Source organism: Cheilinus undulatus, linkage group 22 (assembly GCF_018320785.1).
Source record: "Cheilinus undulatus linkage group 22, ASM1832078v1, whole genome shotgun sequence".
Classification (NCBI taxonomy): Eukaryota; Metazoa; Chordata; class Actinopteri; order Labriformes; family Labridae; genus Cheilinus; species Cheilinus undulatus.
This window is the reverse complement of record NC_054886.1, coordinates 22,647,810-22,667,124: the sequence shown is the minus strand read 5'-3', so window position 1 is coordinate 22,667,124 and position 19,315 is coordinate 22,647,810. Positions and strand designations below refer to the sequence as shown.

General features: G+C 36.3%; 1 protein-coding gene across 2 annotated transcripts in view; it reads left to right on the top strand.

Annotated features, from left to right (window-relative positions):
- Positions 1–11,443: 11,443 nt before the first annotated feature.
- The window catches only part of LOC121504157 (pyruvate carboxylase, mitochondrial-like), a 465,432-nt gene continuing 457,560 nt past the window's right edge, over positions 11,444–19,315 (top strand). The window contains exon 1 of one of the 2 annotated variants that reach the window (XM_041778797.1): positions 11,444–11,529. Coding sequence is in view for 1 of the 2 variants with exons in the window: in XM_041778795.1 (XP_041634729.1) it covers positions 12,669–12,670 (2 nt within the window). In the remaining variant the exon portion in view is untranslated. Of the gene's footprint in view, positions 11,530–12,213; positions 12,671–19,315 lie in introns of those variants that run through there. The other variant, XM_041778795.1, reaches the window with a different exon arrangement.

Genomic DNA, 19,315 nt, shown 5'->3' with positions numbered 1-19,315 from the left:
CCCCACTGTGAAGCACACTAGTGGCAGCATCATGCTGTGGAGATACTTCTCAGGAGCCGGCCCTGGAGAGGTAGAGGGTAAAATGAATGCAGCAAAATACAGGAAAATCCTGGAGGACAATCCTAATCTGTCTGCATGAAAACTACAGCTTGGGAGAAGACTTATTTTCCAGAAAGACAATGCCCCGATGCATACAAAGAAAAAATGAGTTGAATTTCAGTTTCCAGATGTGCAAGCCTGATTGAGACCTATCCACACTGTGCTGTGATTGCAGAAGATGTATCTACTAAATACTGACTTGAGTGGGTGAATATTTATGCAGTCACTTATTTTACATATTTGAATTTAATTGACATAACTTTGTAGAAATCTGTTTTCACTTTGACATTACAGACCAAATTATATTGATCATGATTGATTTTAAAAATCAGTGAAAGGATATCCATGCGGTGAATACTTTTTATAGGCACTGTGTGATACTAAAACTAAAAATGTTTTAAACAGGAATTTAATAATATTATTATTTAAAAGGCTTATTATAGGGATTATTATGATACATAGGGTATTGAAACAGAATGCTGCCTTCTGTTGGTTCCCAGCTTTAGCTACATATTCAAAAGATGGACAGAATAGTGATTTTCATTATCTCATATGGGTCAGAATAGGACAAAATGTGTTCTGAAATAAAAGTGGTTCTAAAGAATTGACAGACAAAAACACACGCATACTATTTCCTCAGAAGCAGTTTGTTGGAGGGTTTTGATGTGACAGCATAATGGGCTAATATTGACCTTTGTAGACCAACTCCTCACCTACAGCTGTCTTGGTTTTGTGTGCTGAGTACTGTCCTGTTGATGGTTAACTACAGTGACTGTCTCTGTGCGTGTGCTTGTGACCAGTCTTAAATTTAGTCCAAAAATCAGTCATCATGAATGTGCATGTAAGCTGTGTGAAAAACAATACCCATTAAATGATTGAATGTGCATCACACAAGCAAAAAAGCAACACTTTATACTAAGGTTGCCTATCAGCATTGATAAGTCTCTTTAAGTGTTATTTAAAGCATAAATAATACATTATTTATCGCCTATAAGTAACTTATGGGGACTTATCAGAGACTTGTTAACAGTTAATCTGCATCTCAACATGAATAGGATGTTTATTAATGTTATTTAGACTTTATAAGACTAATTTTAAAAGATTAACACAAAATGTATTCATTGTAAGGCAATAATCTCATAGAAAATGTTGAACATTTATAGATAGCTTATAAAATAAGGTTGATGCAGACATGTGAAAACACAGGAATTTTGGATTTAAACCATTAGAAAGTTTATCACCTCTTTCCTGGCTTGGTTTAATTTGGCCCAGTGAAGTCATGGTCCCCATAAGGCTACGACGATTTAAAATAATCTGTTGTTAGCTGATGTTCCTGTTGAAAGCTAGCTACATACTGTTTTTGTTCATCTACGGTGGCCTACAGGTCATTAAAAATATCATAACAGAGAGATTTGTGCCAGAAAACAGTAAATTAAATTCTGGCACAGAGCAAGGCAGCTGCGCTCTGATCCGAATTCACCATAAGTCAGGGTTCCCCAATTAGTTTTTCCTGGGAGCCAAAATTTTTCAAGGACAGAAAGCCAAGGGCCAGACATGATTTCTTAAATGTTCACATATATATATACACACAGAGTATGGCTTAATTAGCTACACTTTAGACAGAGGATTTATTTGCAAGTAATCTAAACAGGTCAGTCATAAATATACTGTCCTTGTATCAGGTGGGAAGTGTTACACATTTTTCAACGTTTTTAAGACCCACTGGAATATGGAAGACTGGAATATTCATTATAAACATTTATTCAGCATGACTGTTTATGGCTTTAAAATGGCAACCTGTTGTCTGCAATATCTGATCAGACCCTGAGATTATTTCACCCGACCTTGGATCAGTGCAGAGTCCAGAAAGAGTGTAAGTAACCAAATTTAGTGTAAATGTTGAGCCTTGAGCGCCGAATCCCATTTCTCCCCTTAACCCTCAATCTTAACCCTCAGTCTCAAAATGCGCGATCCCGTGAAGTGCGAGGGCTGTCCCAATACTCCCGAGAGTTGAGCTTAAGGGGTGAGATTGAGGGCGTTATCTTGCTCAATTTTGAGCTGTTCCTGGACCTCACTTGGTTTTAAGGGTTATCACTCAAAGAAAGATGGTGGCGAATGTGGGGAAGAAATCAAGCTATAAATGTAAATTTCTGTGTTAATAGAGATCTAAATATTACAAAAACCACTGCAATATCTTAGTTTAATGATATTTTATGGATTATTTGCCTTTTTGCAGCGTAACATTTACTTTTATTTTTACAACCGTAAGCCGGTAACCGTGCTGTCACGGACCTATGAGTGTTCAGAATTTCCGCTCGCTCTCCCTGTACTTGCTGCACAGAAAGTTTCATCGCGTCTTTCCAGTAAATTCACCCGTTATTCTGCGACCTCTCCTGTCTTCTTCTATCATTGTTTAGTCAAACTTCCTCATGCAGATCAGCTGTTTTAAAAATCAGATCGCAGGTGAAAATAAATAAAGACAATGTATATTTAAAGGTTATTTAACAAAAGATGATTACACTGAAGCAGAGGGAGGAGGGGAAAGAAGCTGCTGTGTGTGAGGGAAGGGGAGATGTGCAGGGGTGTGTGTGAGGGGGGTGTAAGGGGGGCAAGATCATCTGGTTTATATTTTTTATTTTGAGGAGAAGACCCCAATAGAGAGCTATTGGGATTAATGTTATGATGAAAATAATTAACACATAGTGACCACTTTTTTAGACAGATGGAAATGATAAATATCCTTATTATTGCAACAAGGAATATGATCATTAAAATCAATGATCGTAAACAAAGAGAGCTACGGTAGAAAGTGAAAACCTAGCACCTCCTGTGCAGGCATTAAGCTCTTATGGTGAATTTTTATGCTTTTGGGACTTCTGCAACTACATTATGTTGACTTTGTCAAGTTAAAATAAACCACGAAAACCATCAGTATGAGAGTCAACCGTCATTCACTCAGGAGGGAGGGATGCTACAAAGAGAGTGAGAGTAGGATCCTGCTGAGATGTTTCTCTGACTGCTGCTCTATTACTGCTCAAGCAGCTATAAACCCTCACCTACTGAGTGAAAATTTGACTTATATGGCTGAGCCACAACAGTCGTTCTTCTGCATGCCCGTTCTCTCTGAGTCCCCCTGACATCTCTGCACGCGTCATGAACTAGCACATCTCCGTGCGTAAATGTTGTGAGCTCTGCACCAAGACCAAAAATGCCAATCTCTCATGTCATAGAACAGCCTGTGTCCAGGTTAGGAATACATCTTCAGGTATAAACAATTTGTTTTATCGTTATGAGTGTAATTTTTACCATTTTTTTGACAAGACCTGGAATTAAATGCACGTAGGATTTATAAACTATGTCCTGTTTAAATGTAAGTGATCAAGACCATAATTGCACGTCTTGTGGACATAAAATTGAATTGTATGTAAATAAATGTTGTTGATATTAGTTTGGCATTACAGATTCTTTGTGAGGGATTAAATCAGGCTGGCATTAAATTTAATCACCAAAGTGAGATACTCTGCGTTTGTGGCTGACGGACTGTTACGCAGGGAAAGTGTTTGCTATCCTGAGAGCAGCTGTTTTAATTCCCCACAGGGATAGAAGTTTAGTTTTACAAGGCAAAAAACGTCGGTAGGCCTGAGATAAAGAAAACTAGTCAGAGGTGCGAGAAGGGCTGGACTCAATGAGAGTCTGTGCAGCTGCGCACGGTGGTTAAATTCTTCATCTTCAACAAAATAATCAATATTAAATTTGACAATAAATCTTTCTCTTATAGTCTTAAAAATCATACAGTCTACATCAGCCCCTTTTTGGGCAGCAGGTTTGCAGAGTTGAGGTGATGAAGTTGCGCTGCTGCCACTCTGCTGTGCGTCTTTTTACAATTCTCCTCCCTGCTCTAAAGAGAGTCCAAGGTACCATATCTAACTCATTTATTGCATGGTATTACCACTTTTCCTTGTTATAATTATAGAAAGATCATGATAAATGAGTGAAAAAAAATATATTTTTAACACCAAAGAGAATAAACATTAAAAATCTATATATTTTTTTAAATTTCCATTTTTCCCCCAAATGTCTCACGGGCCAGATGACACCTGCTGGTGGGCCAGAAGTGGTCCGCGGGCTGCCATTTGGGGATGGCTGCCATAAGGTCAGGGGCAGGCTAATTGCTGAAATACTTGTCTATTTTTCACTTGAACCAGATGCAGCAGGAACAAACACCTGTCTGCTGAAGGAGTGTTTTATTTCACTTGACTTTAGTTCTGAACAAGGTTATATCATTTGTTTTGACTTTTTTTTTATTTCATTTTCACTTTCTGTGTTTAATTTCAGTTTAGTTTGTATTTGTTTTTACTGCTGGTTTGTTAGTTTAGTTTTTGTTTTGTGAAAATGCTTCATTTTAGTTCAGTTTTTATTAGTTTTAGTGTTAGTTTTAGTATTGTTTTTGATAGATGTCAGGGCTGAGTGAACATCATACATTTTCAAACAGACTACTCTTAACTTATCATTTTATTTACTTAAATTTTTATGTTTGAATACAACTCCAGACATAAAACTACCACTGTGTGAAGTCTTAATCAATCAATTCAGGTCATTTTACACTTCCCAGACTTGGGTTTAGGTGCCAGTCAGTATAGTTCAGACTAAAGCTAAGGATATTTGTCTCTTTTTTTTTTTTTTAATTTCATTTTAGTTAGTTTTGTAAGCACTCTACAGTTGTTGTTAGTTTTCATTTTTTTGGTAAAGCTTAGTTTATATTAAGTTTCAGTTGTCTAAAATTAGTTTTGAATTTTAGTTTTAGTTATTTAGTTTTAGTTAACTATAATAACCTTCCTCATGAATCATTAAAAGAAGCGGGCTGTGGCGGTCTCTCTACAAGCAGCCACAGTTCAATCCCTCATGTCTGCGGTGCTTAGATTAGTAAAGTATCAATGACAGACATGTTCTATTCCTGCCAAGTCTATGACAAATAAGGTCTCTATTGCTAATCATCATTGAAGAATTTTATTTTGAAGAACAACACCAGGAAACAATACTACACAGGAAATAATTTAATAAAACTTCTGTCATTATATGAAATGTATGCTGCTACATGTTATTATTGCTTTATAAAAATAATCTCACATGTGGGAAAATATTTCTTCTTCAGGGAAATTACTTATTTAACACTTAACATCCCACAACATCTTATGGAGCTGAGCACCACTGAAGGTCTGCTGCATGCGCATCTGCTGACATACAGTATTTAAGTCCAGTGTGCACAACTTTAATACGTAGAATTTGAATTAATTACACTTTGGCTGCCAAAGACGTAACATTCCCATTTTTACCTTAACTAGAAATGAGTTAATTTTCATTCTGATTTCAGGGAATACCTCAAGTGACCAGATTAATATTTACACACTCTATCTGTCTGGGCTTCAACAGTCGGTGTGCATTCTTTGGTCCCATATCTTCATGAGTGTTATTGCCACCATAATAATGATAACAGTGTTTGTATAGGCTAGTAAATGGTTTATATGTCTCCACATGTTTTTACACTGGATAAATTACCCTTTGAGGTGTCTGTTAAACAGAAAAGCAGGTCAGTGGGCTCCTGTCCATAAATGAGTTTAATGGCATTATTATATGTATCTGTGTAAATGGCATGCATATGAATGCCATGAATGTGGGACCCTGATAAAAGTTTACTATGGCTTTAAATTGGTTCCTCCCTGGGACAAAAGTCCATCCTGTCTAGCACAGATTGTCTGTCCTATTTTCTCACTCTGACAACTGTTTTTCTTCACTTCACTCTTATGTAATATTGAGCACAAGCTGTGTCTAATGGATGAATGTGCTGTAGTGTCAGATATGTCCTCATTATTACTTTTGGGGACATGAGCTATGATGAGCTTCAAAACCATTTACCACCAGCCTTAAATGGTGTCAAATTAGTTATTTCAGCTTTTAGAGAGTTGTAATTTGGCTGCAGGGCAACAGGTAGGTAGTTCTGAACATGGCTGAAGGGTTTGTTGTCTGTCCTGTTGCACTGATCAGGAAGAAATCAGAGCAGCAGGCCTGAAAAGTTCTCCTGTTGCAGAGGGAAAGAGCACAAGCATGTAGAAAATTGGGGACTGGGAGAGTTACTGAGCAGTGGCTATTCACCTATTCATGTGGGGCAGCTCTTTTACAGTTGACTGAGCTCATGTGCCCAACACACCACAAACCCACTTTGACTTGTTTGCCAGGGTGGAAGCAGTATACAAAACCAACAATTTCAGTCATGTGATTGGTTAATGGTGCGTGTAGAATAGAAATAACAATAGCAGCCCAAAGATAAATTTAGAAATACCAAATGATACCATACCATACTGACAGAGGTGTCAGAGTGTTAGCAGCAATTAAAAGTAACAGCTGCAGTCATGTCATGTATTAAAGTAAGATAGGATGTGATGCAGTGTGGTATGCTGCGATGCAATACAACATGACATAACATAAATTGACACAATGTAGTTTGGTAATATATAACACTATGTTAGAATGTAATATGATATGATACAACGCATTATGATCGGGGCCTCCCAGAGACGGCTGATATAGACAACAACATGAAGCCCTTTACAACAATGCAACAACAACATGTCTGGAATCCCCCTAACGGGGCACTCTACCAATGACTAGCCAGTAAGAAAGCTGCCAAATGTGTGCATTTGTGATAGACAGCAATAACTGATGACCGCCATGAAGTGATTCCATCCTTGAGGCCATGCCAAAAGAAAGAAAAAGCAAGACAATGAATAATAAAAAAAAAAAAACGAGAAAGTGTTACATTATAAACCCTCTGAAAACAGTGTTGTGATATACGTGGTATCCAAGGTGCCTGCTGCCTCCAGACTGTCTCGAAACATCCTGATGATGCCATATATTGGGATATGATACGAAGTAATATGAAATGATAGGATAAGACAGAACCTTGATACAGTATTTAATAGGATACAATACAATACAATACAAGACATTAAGTTAAGATACGGTACAGCCTACTATAGCTCATCTCCACTTTGATTTGTTAGCCAGAGTGGTTGCAGTAATCAATATTACATTACTGAAGAGTTAAGTCTGCTTTAAGGGACTCAGGACTTATCAGGCTGATTGAAAAATCACATTCTGAGAGTTGAGAATGAAAATGTAAACAAAACTTCAATGATTATGTTATTTGCTTTTCATAAAGATTATGACTCTAAAATCATCAAAATTCAATAATAAAAACAAAAGTTATTGTGTCAGACTTCCATGAATGGCACTTATGATACTGGACTGGTAGCTAGCAAAAACGTACTACCTTTTCTTATCAGTATATATGTTTTTATTTACCTTATGTTCCATGAAAGCACAAGGCTCGTACTTCCCCACCGGCATCCATGGCTGTCTGAAGTTAGATGTTCAATATTAAACATGACTTGTGCAAAAAAACTATTAAAAAGTATTCAATCTAAATCAAGTTTTCTATTAGTATTCGTTGATTGCATTAATTATTATTTCTTCTGTGAGAGAATATTGAAACAACTAGAAGAAACGATGCAAAGTGGAAGTTGAAAGACAACTTTAGTGGGTTGAGCTGGCAGGGCTACTTCAAATTATATAATAGCAATCTTTTCATTTACAGATTATCTTCATGTTCTCCTGTGGACATATGTTTTTCACATTTTTGTCTTCTCTGATGAGTGCTCATTTGAATTTAGTAGAAGACCGGACAGGATTACCCATGTCAGCAGAAATGACCTTTAGTGCGCTAGCTGAACATCTGCAATTGGACTCATCATGCCAAGAAAACCACATGAACGAGAAAAAAAAAATGAATGAGAGGCTGGTTCCAATAAACCTACACTAGACTGACTTTTGGCCTTTTTGAAGAGGAAGCTGTTAATGCAGCATCAAAACACAAATGATCTCACTTCCTCCAGAAATGTCAAACTAAAGTAATATAAGCCTGAGTGTACAACAGCAGATTTTTTTCCTACTTTATTGTCTACAGATATAACATTATGCAAGGTGTGCTCAAAGTGCAAAAAAATGCTGACTTTATGAAAATGGAAGAGAAAGTAATTCAATGTGATTTCAACAGGTGACTCAATGATTCAATCCCTTTTTGCTTTTATAGAATAGGGCCAGTAGAGCATCTCCTATTTTGTCTACAGAAGAGGAAAGTTACGTTGTTAGAACTTGTTTTGCATGTCTCTAGAGCAGATGATAAAATCTCTGCTTTTATGACTCATGAGATACTGTAAATGGGGGTAGTCTCCTGACTCTGTCACAGTTAGAGGGTGGAATCTGTTATGTAATACCTAGCACAGCCTTTACATTATTATGGTTGAACTGGAGATTGTATTTATTACCTCTCTCCTGCTTAATCTAATCTAAAAGAAATGTAAAATAAGGCTTAATATAAGGTGATCCATTGAAATAAGTAGCTTGTTAAACCTACAGAAGCCCCTGTAGTGATAACATCTACATTCCAAGTAATGCACCGATTGTATCACTGTGGTTTACTCTTTAGAAGTTACTTACACAGAGAGAATGCAAGGTCTTTGCTAAAAAACAGCATCATGAAAGCTCACTGTTACTGCTCTCTGAGAAGGCAAAAGGTCACTTTAAATGATAAATATTGAACCCTGCTAAACACAATGTAATATTTGTGCACCCTTTAGTGAACACAAACTGTCAACAGAACTACAGAGAGTCTATATCACTGAGAAAGAGCCTCATAAAAATTCTTTCAGCTAGTTCCATTTTGGCATAGCTACTCAGCAATGGTGATGTAACACTTTGGCACGCTGTCATTGGCCCACTTGGCATTTCTGAGCAGACTCTCTGTGCTTCAAAGGAAGTGTGAGAACCTATGAGAGTACAGTGTTAATCACAACCTTTTAAAGGCCGCCTGAGGACTAACAGAGGGAGAGACAATAAGTTTAAGACAGATAGAGAGAAAGACAGCATGTTTAAATAAACTAAAATGGAGTGTAACACAACATTAGGTCAAAGTAAGGTAAAATTATTGTGTGCTTTTTAGACTGAATCCTAACCGAGAATAAATAGATATTTTCTAAGTGTCTGATTCCCTTTTAATATCATGATCAATTTTGCTACTGCCTAAAAGTTAGTTGACTTTGACTGCATACTACAGTAAGGCCATTGACACAGACTATGTAATCTTAAACTGATAAGAGTATACACAAGAATTGAAAATCAACCATGAGCCTATCAGTGCCCAGTCCCTGTACATGATTGTGTCTAAGTGAGATACCGAACTACAGTCGTGCTTTGCTGCATGTAGTTTTTTACTTATGGCACAGGGAAGATGGTTGTCCACATTTCCTCTTATCCTAAATGTTGATTTTTATTTAACTATAATAACAACATTGGGTTTCAGCCTGTATTTCCATGTAGATCTGGGTCAGTTCATTAATAAAGATGCAGAATGCGTGTGAATCGCATGGGTTTCAGATAAAAGCACAGTAGTCCATTGTCCACCTTACAAAGCAAGACTACAAAGCACCATTTTAAGAACCTGTAATCAAATCCCTTTGCTTTTCAGCTATTTCCAGCACCAGAGCTTTTTCTTTCCCTCTGCACCACAACTTTCTCCCTTATTTTTTGCCTCATGCTCCACTTCCCAAGTTTTTCAGCTACCTAGAATTTATTGTGGCATTAATTTCCAGGAGGGAAAAACGTACCAGTCATTCTAATATTGATATAGAACATTGGAATAGAACAACACAAGGTGTACAGGTGGTATGTTCTACAATTTTAAAGGTAAAGTTATATTTTTTTACAATATAAAGCAATAATAACTGAATTAAAATCAGAAAAAAAAGAGAATTAAAAAGAAATGGGCCCATCACCATAGCATAATCATTGTCAAATGTGCAATTAATAATAGGAATGAAAAAGGCATAACTTTTTATGACTTTCTCAAATGTATTTTTTTTTATCCTAAATGTTAAACATGTTTAATTTGTCTTGAGCTGTGTGCTTTTTTCCTATGACCATCTCCAGTTGTTTCTACTTACACAGCCTAATTTGTTTGTACAGACCAAAGGACAAACTGTTATTTGAGCATGTGCTAAGCTTTCATTGAAAGTAAATACAAATAAGCAAACTGAACATTTAATACCTTTTGTACTATTAGTAACTTATATTGAAAGAGACATTCTGACTTGTCAGTGGCTAAGAGGACAAAAACAGAGACCTGGAACTGCAATAAAAAGTTACAAAGTCTGAAACCTTTTTACAAAGCTTGAAACAAATTTACATTAACTAAAACTTTTTACATTTCATAAAACTAATTTACATTAGCAAAACGCTTTTACAAATGAAAAAAACAAATTTACATTTTACAAAACAAATGTAGAGAAAGCTGGATAAAAAAAATATTAAGTGTTAAACACTTTCAACAAACTTGAAACAAATTAATAAAGTCAGATAGAAAACTACAGGGCTGGAACACTTTTACAAAACGTGAAACACCTTACAAATTCCAATACAAAATAACAAAACCTGACAAATTTACAAAGTTCAATGCAAAATAAAAAAAAAAAAAACACTTGAAACTAATTTACAAAGTTCAATGCAAAATAAAGTCAGAAACACTTTTACAAAACTTTAAACACATTTACAAAGTTCGATACAAAACAACAAAGTCTGAAAGACTTTCTAAAAGTTTAATACAAAATAAGAAAGTCTTTAACACTTTTACAAAAAAATGAAACTTGGGTCACTTCCAGCATTTGGTATATGTCCTTTCTTGAGAATCTGCTGTTTGCAGATTTGCATCAGAAGTTGTAAAAGTGTCTTACTAGTAAATTTGTCTCAGCTTATATAAAAGTATGTTGTAATTGTTTTTAAATGTAAATTTTAAATGTAGTTTTTATTATTTTTTTATGAAATGTAAAAAAGTTTCTGTTAAAAGCGTTTCAGACTGTTGTTTTCTTTCAAACTTTGTAATTTTTTTCAAAAAATTTTAAAAAGTGTTTCAGACCTTGCAATATTGTATACGACTTTGTCAATTTGTTTCAGGTTTTGTCAAAGTGTTTCACATTTCGTAATTTTGTATTGGACTTTCGAAAATTTGTTTTGTAAAATATACATTTGTTTCATCATTTGTAAAAGCCTTTACATTAGAATAGCAACGTTTTTTTGCTATTGCAAATGTATTTATGAAATCTTGAAATGTTTTGGTTAATGTAAGCTTGTTTCAAGCTTTGCAAAAGTGCTGCAGACTTTGTTATTTAGTTTGACACGTCCAGGCCACTGTAGGACAACCCCAGGTGTTACTAATATAATTAACAAGGGCTTGGCTTATTACTCCGTTATTGACAGAGTTTTATGCCTTTTGGAAGAAGAGGGAAGAAGGAATTACGTTACAAATTCTTGTTGTGTCTTCAGGCAAGTTCAATATTTACCTTTCTCTCAGCTCCATTTTGGCCTCTCTTTTCACCCCCTAGGGATTTATATGGCTCTTTAGCTGCTAAATGTGCTGACTAGCTTAAATCTTTCGTCTGTTTGATGCTATAGAGTTAGCACCTACCTTCATTCTCAATTAAAATACTGGTTGTAGAAGCTTTTATTCACTGATGTCAACTATATTCATGCTAAATGGTGAATGTGGAAATCTTTTTTTTTGAATGGAAAGCCATTGTGTCTGTAATTTACAACATAATTAAAAGTGTTGTGGCAAACCGTTGACGCATGACGCAGTAAAAAAAATAAGCTAGGCTACTGCAGGCCATGTCACTGTCATTTATAACATCTGCGCTCTCCGCTCAAGCATGTCAGTATTTCTGTTGTGAAAATTATCGGATTTTAACTAAAAATATTACATAACTCTTCATGGGACTGTTAACCTTTGCATCAGGGTGATAATTCCCCTGTATTGCTTCACATTGCCCCATTCATATTATGTTAAGTTACACATAACTCGCCATTTGTCTCGAGCTCTTTAAATCCTGCCGCGCGCTGACTTGCCCTCTTCTGTGATTGGCGTACAGCTGAGGAGGCGTGTGTGGTTGCGTCATGTCAAAGAGAGGGATGAAAGCTTACGGAGAGAGAGGGGCGACTGAGAGAGAGAGAGGGAGAGAGAGATTAACAGGGAGTAAGAAGCAGGCGCAGTAGCAGACTCCTATATCCGCCAGACGGAGACGGACGGTGCCAGCTGCTAGCTAAGTTAGCACTAGTAGACAGTTAGCAACTAGCTTCAGAGTCCTAGCGCCTTTGTCACATATGAGGGACTGAGCAAGTGTGTGCTTGTGTATGCGTGCGTCTATGACAGTGTGCGTAACGACGCTTTGAACGCGCCCGCTCGGCCGTCCCGAAGTCACTCCGTGTGTTTGTGTCTATCCTACCTGAGTTTGTGTACATATAAACCCCCTGTCTCCTCTTCCGAGCTGCAGCGTGTCTGTATTTGTTTGTGTGTTAGCGACTAAAGGAGCATAAATACACACTCTGATAGTCGACAGAGTTACACTCGGTGTCCGGTTACTTGACAGCGGATTCACAGCAGTTACTGTCACCGTTACAGCACCAGCATGTGAGTACTGATGGGCACCCCGTGTGCGTATGAATGGTCTGGGTCCTGCGTGGGTGCATGTGGCTGTCATTGAGTGCATTTGACCTATAGCAAACCATTTCCCCGTCCTTCCTGAGATTCTTATTAGCTACGCTTACTTGCATCACGCGTTCTTCAACGTAGCAAGAGCAGATGTCTGGAGTTCATTGAGTCCAGCTGTCAGAGCCTCACAGTTGCTCTAGGAGGAACCAAACTCCTTCCAAAACTTGTTCGGGAAGTAAATACCAACTAAAGCTAGCCACTGAAATGTGCACATGGGAACCTTTCCTGTAGTTGTCATAGTGGTGTCAGGAAGTTGGAGTCTGCAAAGCTCCCTTGTAAAATAGGAAAACCTGGGATTTAAGAGTTTGTGGCAACAAAGTGGGAACGTTTCCCAATGTGCCTGTACATATAGGGGTAAATGCCAGTTTACATGTTGGAACTTGAAGATTGCATAACATGCTTGTTTTACGTGAATAGCACATCAAAGGTGCTCTCAGCACTGTGTGTCATTGCCAAAGTTTTCGTCACTGATTGTCTGTGTTGCAGACATTTGGTCTCTGCACTTCAACCTTTGATCATGCATGTGCGTGGGCAGTGCCAGATTCATTTGAGGGTACAGTTTGTTCATCTTCAGACCAACCTTTACTCAGCTCTGGAGAGTGCCACAGACAGAGCAGCTGTCCTGTCCCAGCATTGGAGGGCTCAGTGGAAGTTGTGGAGTGAGTCTTCATTAGCAGAATTTGCAGTAACTCTGAAAGTAAAAATGTCATCAGAAATACTCTGCACAAGCAGATGGTTGTCTACATTTCGTCTTGACTCACAGCAGTGGTCTTATGTGCTTGAGGGACGCATGCCTTCTCTCATTCAAGTTCATGTTATTACAGCATTAGTGCAGAGATCATATAAAATATTTCAGGTAATGTCTGTTATAGTTTAATGACATGCAACATGTACCTCCCCTCTTATAATCTGCTAACAAGTGTACCTGAATACTAATTTTGTTTATAGAGAAACCATTTCATTGCTTTGTCCTGATGTTGTAATAGTCAGACATGACTTTAGTTTGTTGTTATTGCAACAGAGCAGTAAGATCAAGAGTAGGCAGACAACAAAGTCATATAATCCAGGCTGGATTATGACATACAACTCAGACATTAAGACATGATTGTTTAGATCAGCCTTTCCCAAACTTCAGTATGCTGCAGACCAATCTGAAACCTTCTCTTGGGCCTACCAAACTCTCATACATCCAAAACATGAGCATCATCAAACATCTATTTTCACTGCTGCTTCCTAACTATGATTTACCAGTACTTTCAGTGACATTAACTTTATTAAGAAGGATCTGCAGAGTGACAAAGTAAGATTAATAAGCCACCATTGTTTGCATTTTTGATCAGATATCTGAACAGTCAGCTCTGTTTTGTTTTCTAAAATTCATGTCTTCAGTTGTACTTTGTTGCTCAGTTAAACCTTGACACTGATTGTGTAACAAAAGGTGACATGTGAATTCAATCTTCTGACTCAAATTCTTCTTAGTTCTGTTTTTTTAAACAATTGATGATGTAACAGTAGGACTGGCCCACACTTTGAGAAGCCTTGGGTTAGATGGTTATACTGTATAGCCACTATAAGTAGTGTGTGTTCATGTGTGTCACACATTTTAAAAGCATACCTGTTGGAATGCAGGCCATACATGGAGGATCAAGTTATTTTTCTCGCACAATTAAGGTTAAAATTATATATATATATATATATATATATATATATATATATATATATATTTACATTTTTTTTTTTTTTTAAGCAAGTGAAGTTTTTTTTGCCTTTAGGTTTCAAACCTAGTCTTCAGTTTGAATTTAATTATGAGTCTGAGTCATTAGGCTGTTAGGAAAGAGTGCAAGAAAATAATAATGCACTCCAGTATTTGACCTGGTTTACCTTAGGGTTGCACTTTTGCATAATGCATGCACCATTCACACAGTATACTTCATACAGAAATAGTGGTTTATGAGGAAAGCAGGAAAAAATGATTATGCAGTCTCTTTCAGGGCGACTGTGGCAGAGTAGGTAGAGTTGGTCATCCTGCAATCAGGAGGTTGTGGGTTCAATCCTGCAGTCACATGCCAGTATTTGGGCAAGGTTGATGTTAACACCCAATTTGCTCCCACTGTTGGTGGCATGTGAATGGGGATACCACCAGTGTGTGAATGGAGTAAAAGAGTATGAATGGTAAGGTGTGACCTGTGGTGACTAGAAGAGCACTAGACAAGCCCAAGTCTATTTTCCATTGAGTCCATTTTTTCATTTTGCCAAAAACCCACCAGAGGTTAATTAGCTGAAGTAACTCATAGTGACTATTACTTACAATGACTTGCATACTTTTATAGCTGGTTTCTGACCTTTATTTTGCAGTTTAAATAGTGTCCCAGGTGCTGTTTAAAGGGTCCAAAGGGGTAAAAAAGTTTAAATTATTGTATCTGTTTTTAGACAGGTAATGCAAACATGTCGCCTAGGTTTAGATATAAAATCCTCTGTGAAGCCTCTGAAAGCTATGAATAGGTTTAAAGGTTCTGATTATTAATGCTAAATTACACATGTAAACAATGCAGCAGGTTTAATCCTCCCATCATTACACGATTAATTTCCATCCTTCACAGCTCATAAAGTTGTTTCCTTAATCCTTTACCCGAAAGATCCCTCTGTGGTTTAAATTTTAACAGAGAATACCATGTTAATTTTTAGGGATACAAAAATGTATTGATTTAGCATCTGTAACAGCTAGCATGGGCCCTGTTAAGAAACATGGCCAACCATTCCCAATGTTTATTTGTTGTTTTTTAAGTCGGCAGAAGAAGTCACCTTTTAGAAAAACTGATCTTTTTTTAAAATTTGTTAAATGTATGAAAATGTTGGCACAGTGGGAATCTTACACCAAAAGAAGCATGAACTGAATTAAAAGTTTGAGATTAAGAGTTTGTAAATTTTTTAATTTGGTGCATCTCTATTAATTTTTTGTCTCCTATCACTGAGACTGGTGGAGATAATGGTTCATATAGGTGCACAGGAGAATCATCAAATCCTGCATGAATCTTTAGTGTCTGCATGCTTCTTTGAGTCCCCCCCTCAGGATTGAGTGAGGTCAGAGAGGGTCTAGCAAAGGATGTGTCAGTTCTGGAGGCTTTATGCCTGGCCCTTCACCTATAAGAGGAATAAACTTCACATGTTCAAGTTACACATGGCCTTATATATCAACCTCTGCATGAAATAGCCCAGAGCTTTACAAAAAAAAAACAACAAAAAAAACAACAACATTATTTCGGGTGAAACGTAGGCACAGACACTTTTTGTATGAAGGACCTGCTAAGGAAGTGACTAGCTATGGGATGCACCAGCAAAATACTGTTAATTTACCTCTAGTTATTTACGATTTTACCTCTCTCCTGATGTCACTGTTAAATTTCACTGGCTCAAGTTTTAGGAATCAGGTTTATCTCTTAATTGCAGCTTGACTGATATTGATTTTGACATAGTTTACATCCATTTCTGTCGCTGTTTGTCAATAACATCAGTTAACAGATGTGTTATTATGAAATCTGCTGAGTCAATCTGGCACAAGAGACCACACTGTAACAAACACTATTAATAAAGGCTTTCACAGACAGTCAGATGAAGTAATAACCTCATATTTGCACAAAATATGGTCAGTTTGGATGTGATATGTCTCTGTAATGCGCCCCACCTATGACTCTTAAATTACAACTTCACTCTCAGTAGAGGGTTTATGTGGACTTTGCACCACAACTTACACTTAGCTGATGCAGCAGGCTACAGGGGCTCCTTTCTTTTATAAAACAAAGCAAGGGTTAGTACAAAGTAACCTGCAGGACTTTTTGGTGACTTTAACCTCAGCCTCACAACAGTTTACTGTGTGACTTAAGTCCCTCATAGTTGCTCCTGTTAGTAGCAGATAAAATGAGCAAACTTTCTGCAGGAAGCGAAATTCTTTCTTTTATTAAATGAAGACTCTGAAATGAAAAGCAGAGGAAATGTACATCCTGGTCATGGCTGGCATTAAACACCAAAAGTATCAGGTTGAACCACCTCCTGGCCTTTTTTGAGACAATTTAGTAACATTGGAAAAGAGCCTAGGACATTAAGAAGAGCTCCCAGAATTACTTTAGAATTATGTAATAGATCTTGTTCAGTGCAGCCTGTAGCAGCGGGAAGTGTGAACATGCTGTTGATACAGCTGGGAAAGAAAGTGAGGAACAGGGAAAGTTGAGAGTGAAATGCCACAGTGACATTTTGCTGAAACAATGTCATTTAACACAGGTTAACTTTATTTTATACCATTACAGCTAGTTTTACCTGTTTACTTGTTCAGTGTCCTTTTTGCCAGTGCTAATCAATAAACTGAATTTGAATTTCAGTTCTAGTTTTGGCTTCCTATAATCATGAAAAAGATTAGCATAATGCTGTGTTGCACCTGTGTATAATTTCTATATATTATTTTTAGTGCTACACAATTAATCTATTCACAGTTACAATATTAGGCTAGAACTGCATAAGAGGCTGCAATTATTGCATTAAGTAGTATTTGAAAGCATTGTAAAAATGCCTGCAGAAAGGCCTTTAAGCTAACAACAGCACTACTGTTGCCCTTTGTAGAGGTCAAGGTTATAATAGTTTTGGATTTTTCTTTTTTTAAAATTTCGTTTTCACTTTCTGTGTTCAGTTTCAGTTTAGTTTTATTAGTTTTGACTGCTGGTTTGTTAGTTTAGTTTTTATTAATTTTACTGTTAGTTTCAGTCTTTTTCGGATGTAGGGCTGAGTGAACATCATACATTTTTGGAAAACATATTCAAACAGGCTACTCTTCTCTTATCATTTTATTTATTTAAAGATATTTAAATACAACTCCAGACGTAAAACTACCACTGTGTGAAGTCTTAACCAATCAAATTGGGCCATTTTACTCCTCAGACTTGGGTGTCGGTGCCACTCAGTACGGTTGTGTCAAAGAGTAAAACTACGGATATTTTGTCTCTTTTTAAAATCTTTTTTAGTTAGTTTTCGTTTTCTTGGTAAAGCTTAGTTTTTATTTAGTTTCAGTTAACTAAAATGATTTTCATATTTTAGTTTTAGTAATTTAGTTAGTTTTAGTTAACTGTAATAGCCTTGGTAGAGGTAGGGTAAGTGTACCCATTAGGCCCACCAAAATCTAAGTTCATGTATTTTTCATAGTTAGTTAGATGGTTTATAAACATGATCATTTGTTAAAATAAAGGATTAATTTCTTATTCGAAAATATATTTATTTAATTTTGCATATTTTAAAGAACAAATTAAAGAAATTTTATGAATAAAGTCAAAAGTCTGGCATTGGCTTAATTGGTACCGAGGTACCATTTAAGCCCATCTGTTTTCCAAATAAGCCCACAACCACATTCATTGACAGAAATTTACAAAAGGTATTATATTTTTCAGGTAGTAAACACATATTCATTTAGTAACTTGTTATACATGTTAAACACAATTTATTTTTTGAACTTGGATGTAATGTTTGGCTTGTAACAATGGACCACCACAAACATGACTAAGTAGGCCTAAAACTAATTTTCATTGGTTTGAGTATTTAACATTTCACTGAACATTTTATTTAATATTGACAAAACTTGATTCAATATTGACAAAATAAAAAATGGATTTGTTTTTAAAATATTAAATGACATTACAGTGCATCAACAATATCTTATTGATCTGAGATTTAATGTTTGGCTTATAACAATGATGATTTTAGGACAGTTGCTGTAATTCTTCCTTTCTGTCGGCATTTTTCTCACTGTAAACAAATTATTATGCAAAATTAACTGACATAGCAATTCTTCTGGGCAGTGTGTGATCTGTGATGTACTCATGTTAATGAAGTTAGTGAGGTATAACAGCATCCAACACAGGATTACAGTGAAAAGCTATCAAACCACAAAATTTCATTATTTCTTACTGAAACACATAAGATGGGCTTAAATGGTTTTACAGTGACCAGGGAAATAAAGATAATATGTTCTCACCAAAATGAAACAAATGTATAAAGAAATGCCTGTAGCCTAAATATGCTGTAGAACTTTCCATCACAGTTATCCCTCTTTAGCCAAACTTTCTGAAATATCAAGGAGTTCTTGTTCAAAGTTAGCTTACACTAGCTGTTTTTTGGGTCACCATACCATTTAAGCCCACCTTGAAAAAAAGATATTTTTTGAAAATATTTCACCCACCCAAACCCTTTTTTGTGCCTTAATTTTAAGATTTATGTATGATTGATTCAGAAAACAGTTTGTGTCCTTATCATTTTTAATCCTTCAGCAGTGTATCTATCAGTAGGGCTACATGTATTGACTAGTGAATTGCTTGCTACGCTTCCTAACATGACTCATCTTTTCACATAAAACTAAATAGTAAGAAATGACAAAAAAACTTGTTTATACACAAAAAACAAACCAATAATCTCTCAAATTACATAATATTAATATACTTAACAAGTCAGTGGTTGAAAATAGTTGAAAAGATTTCCTTTCTGAGGGGTTCCAAACCACCAAAGTTTTGAGGCGACTTTATCTGAGCC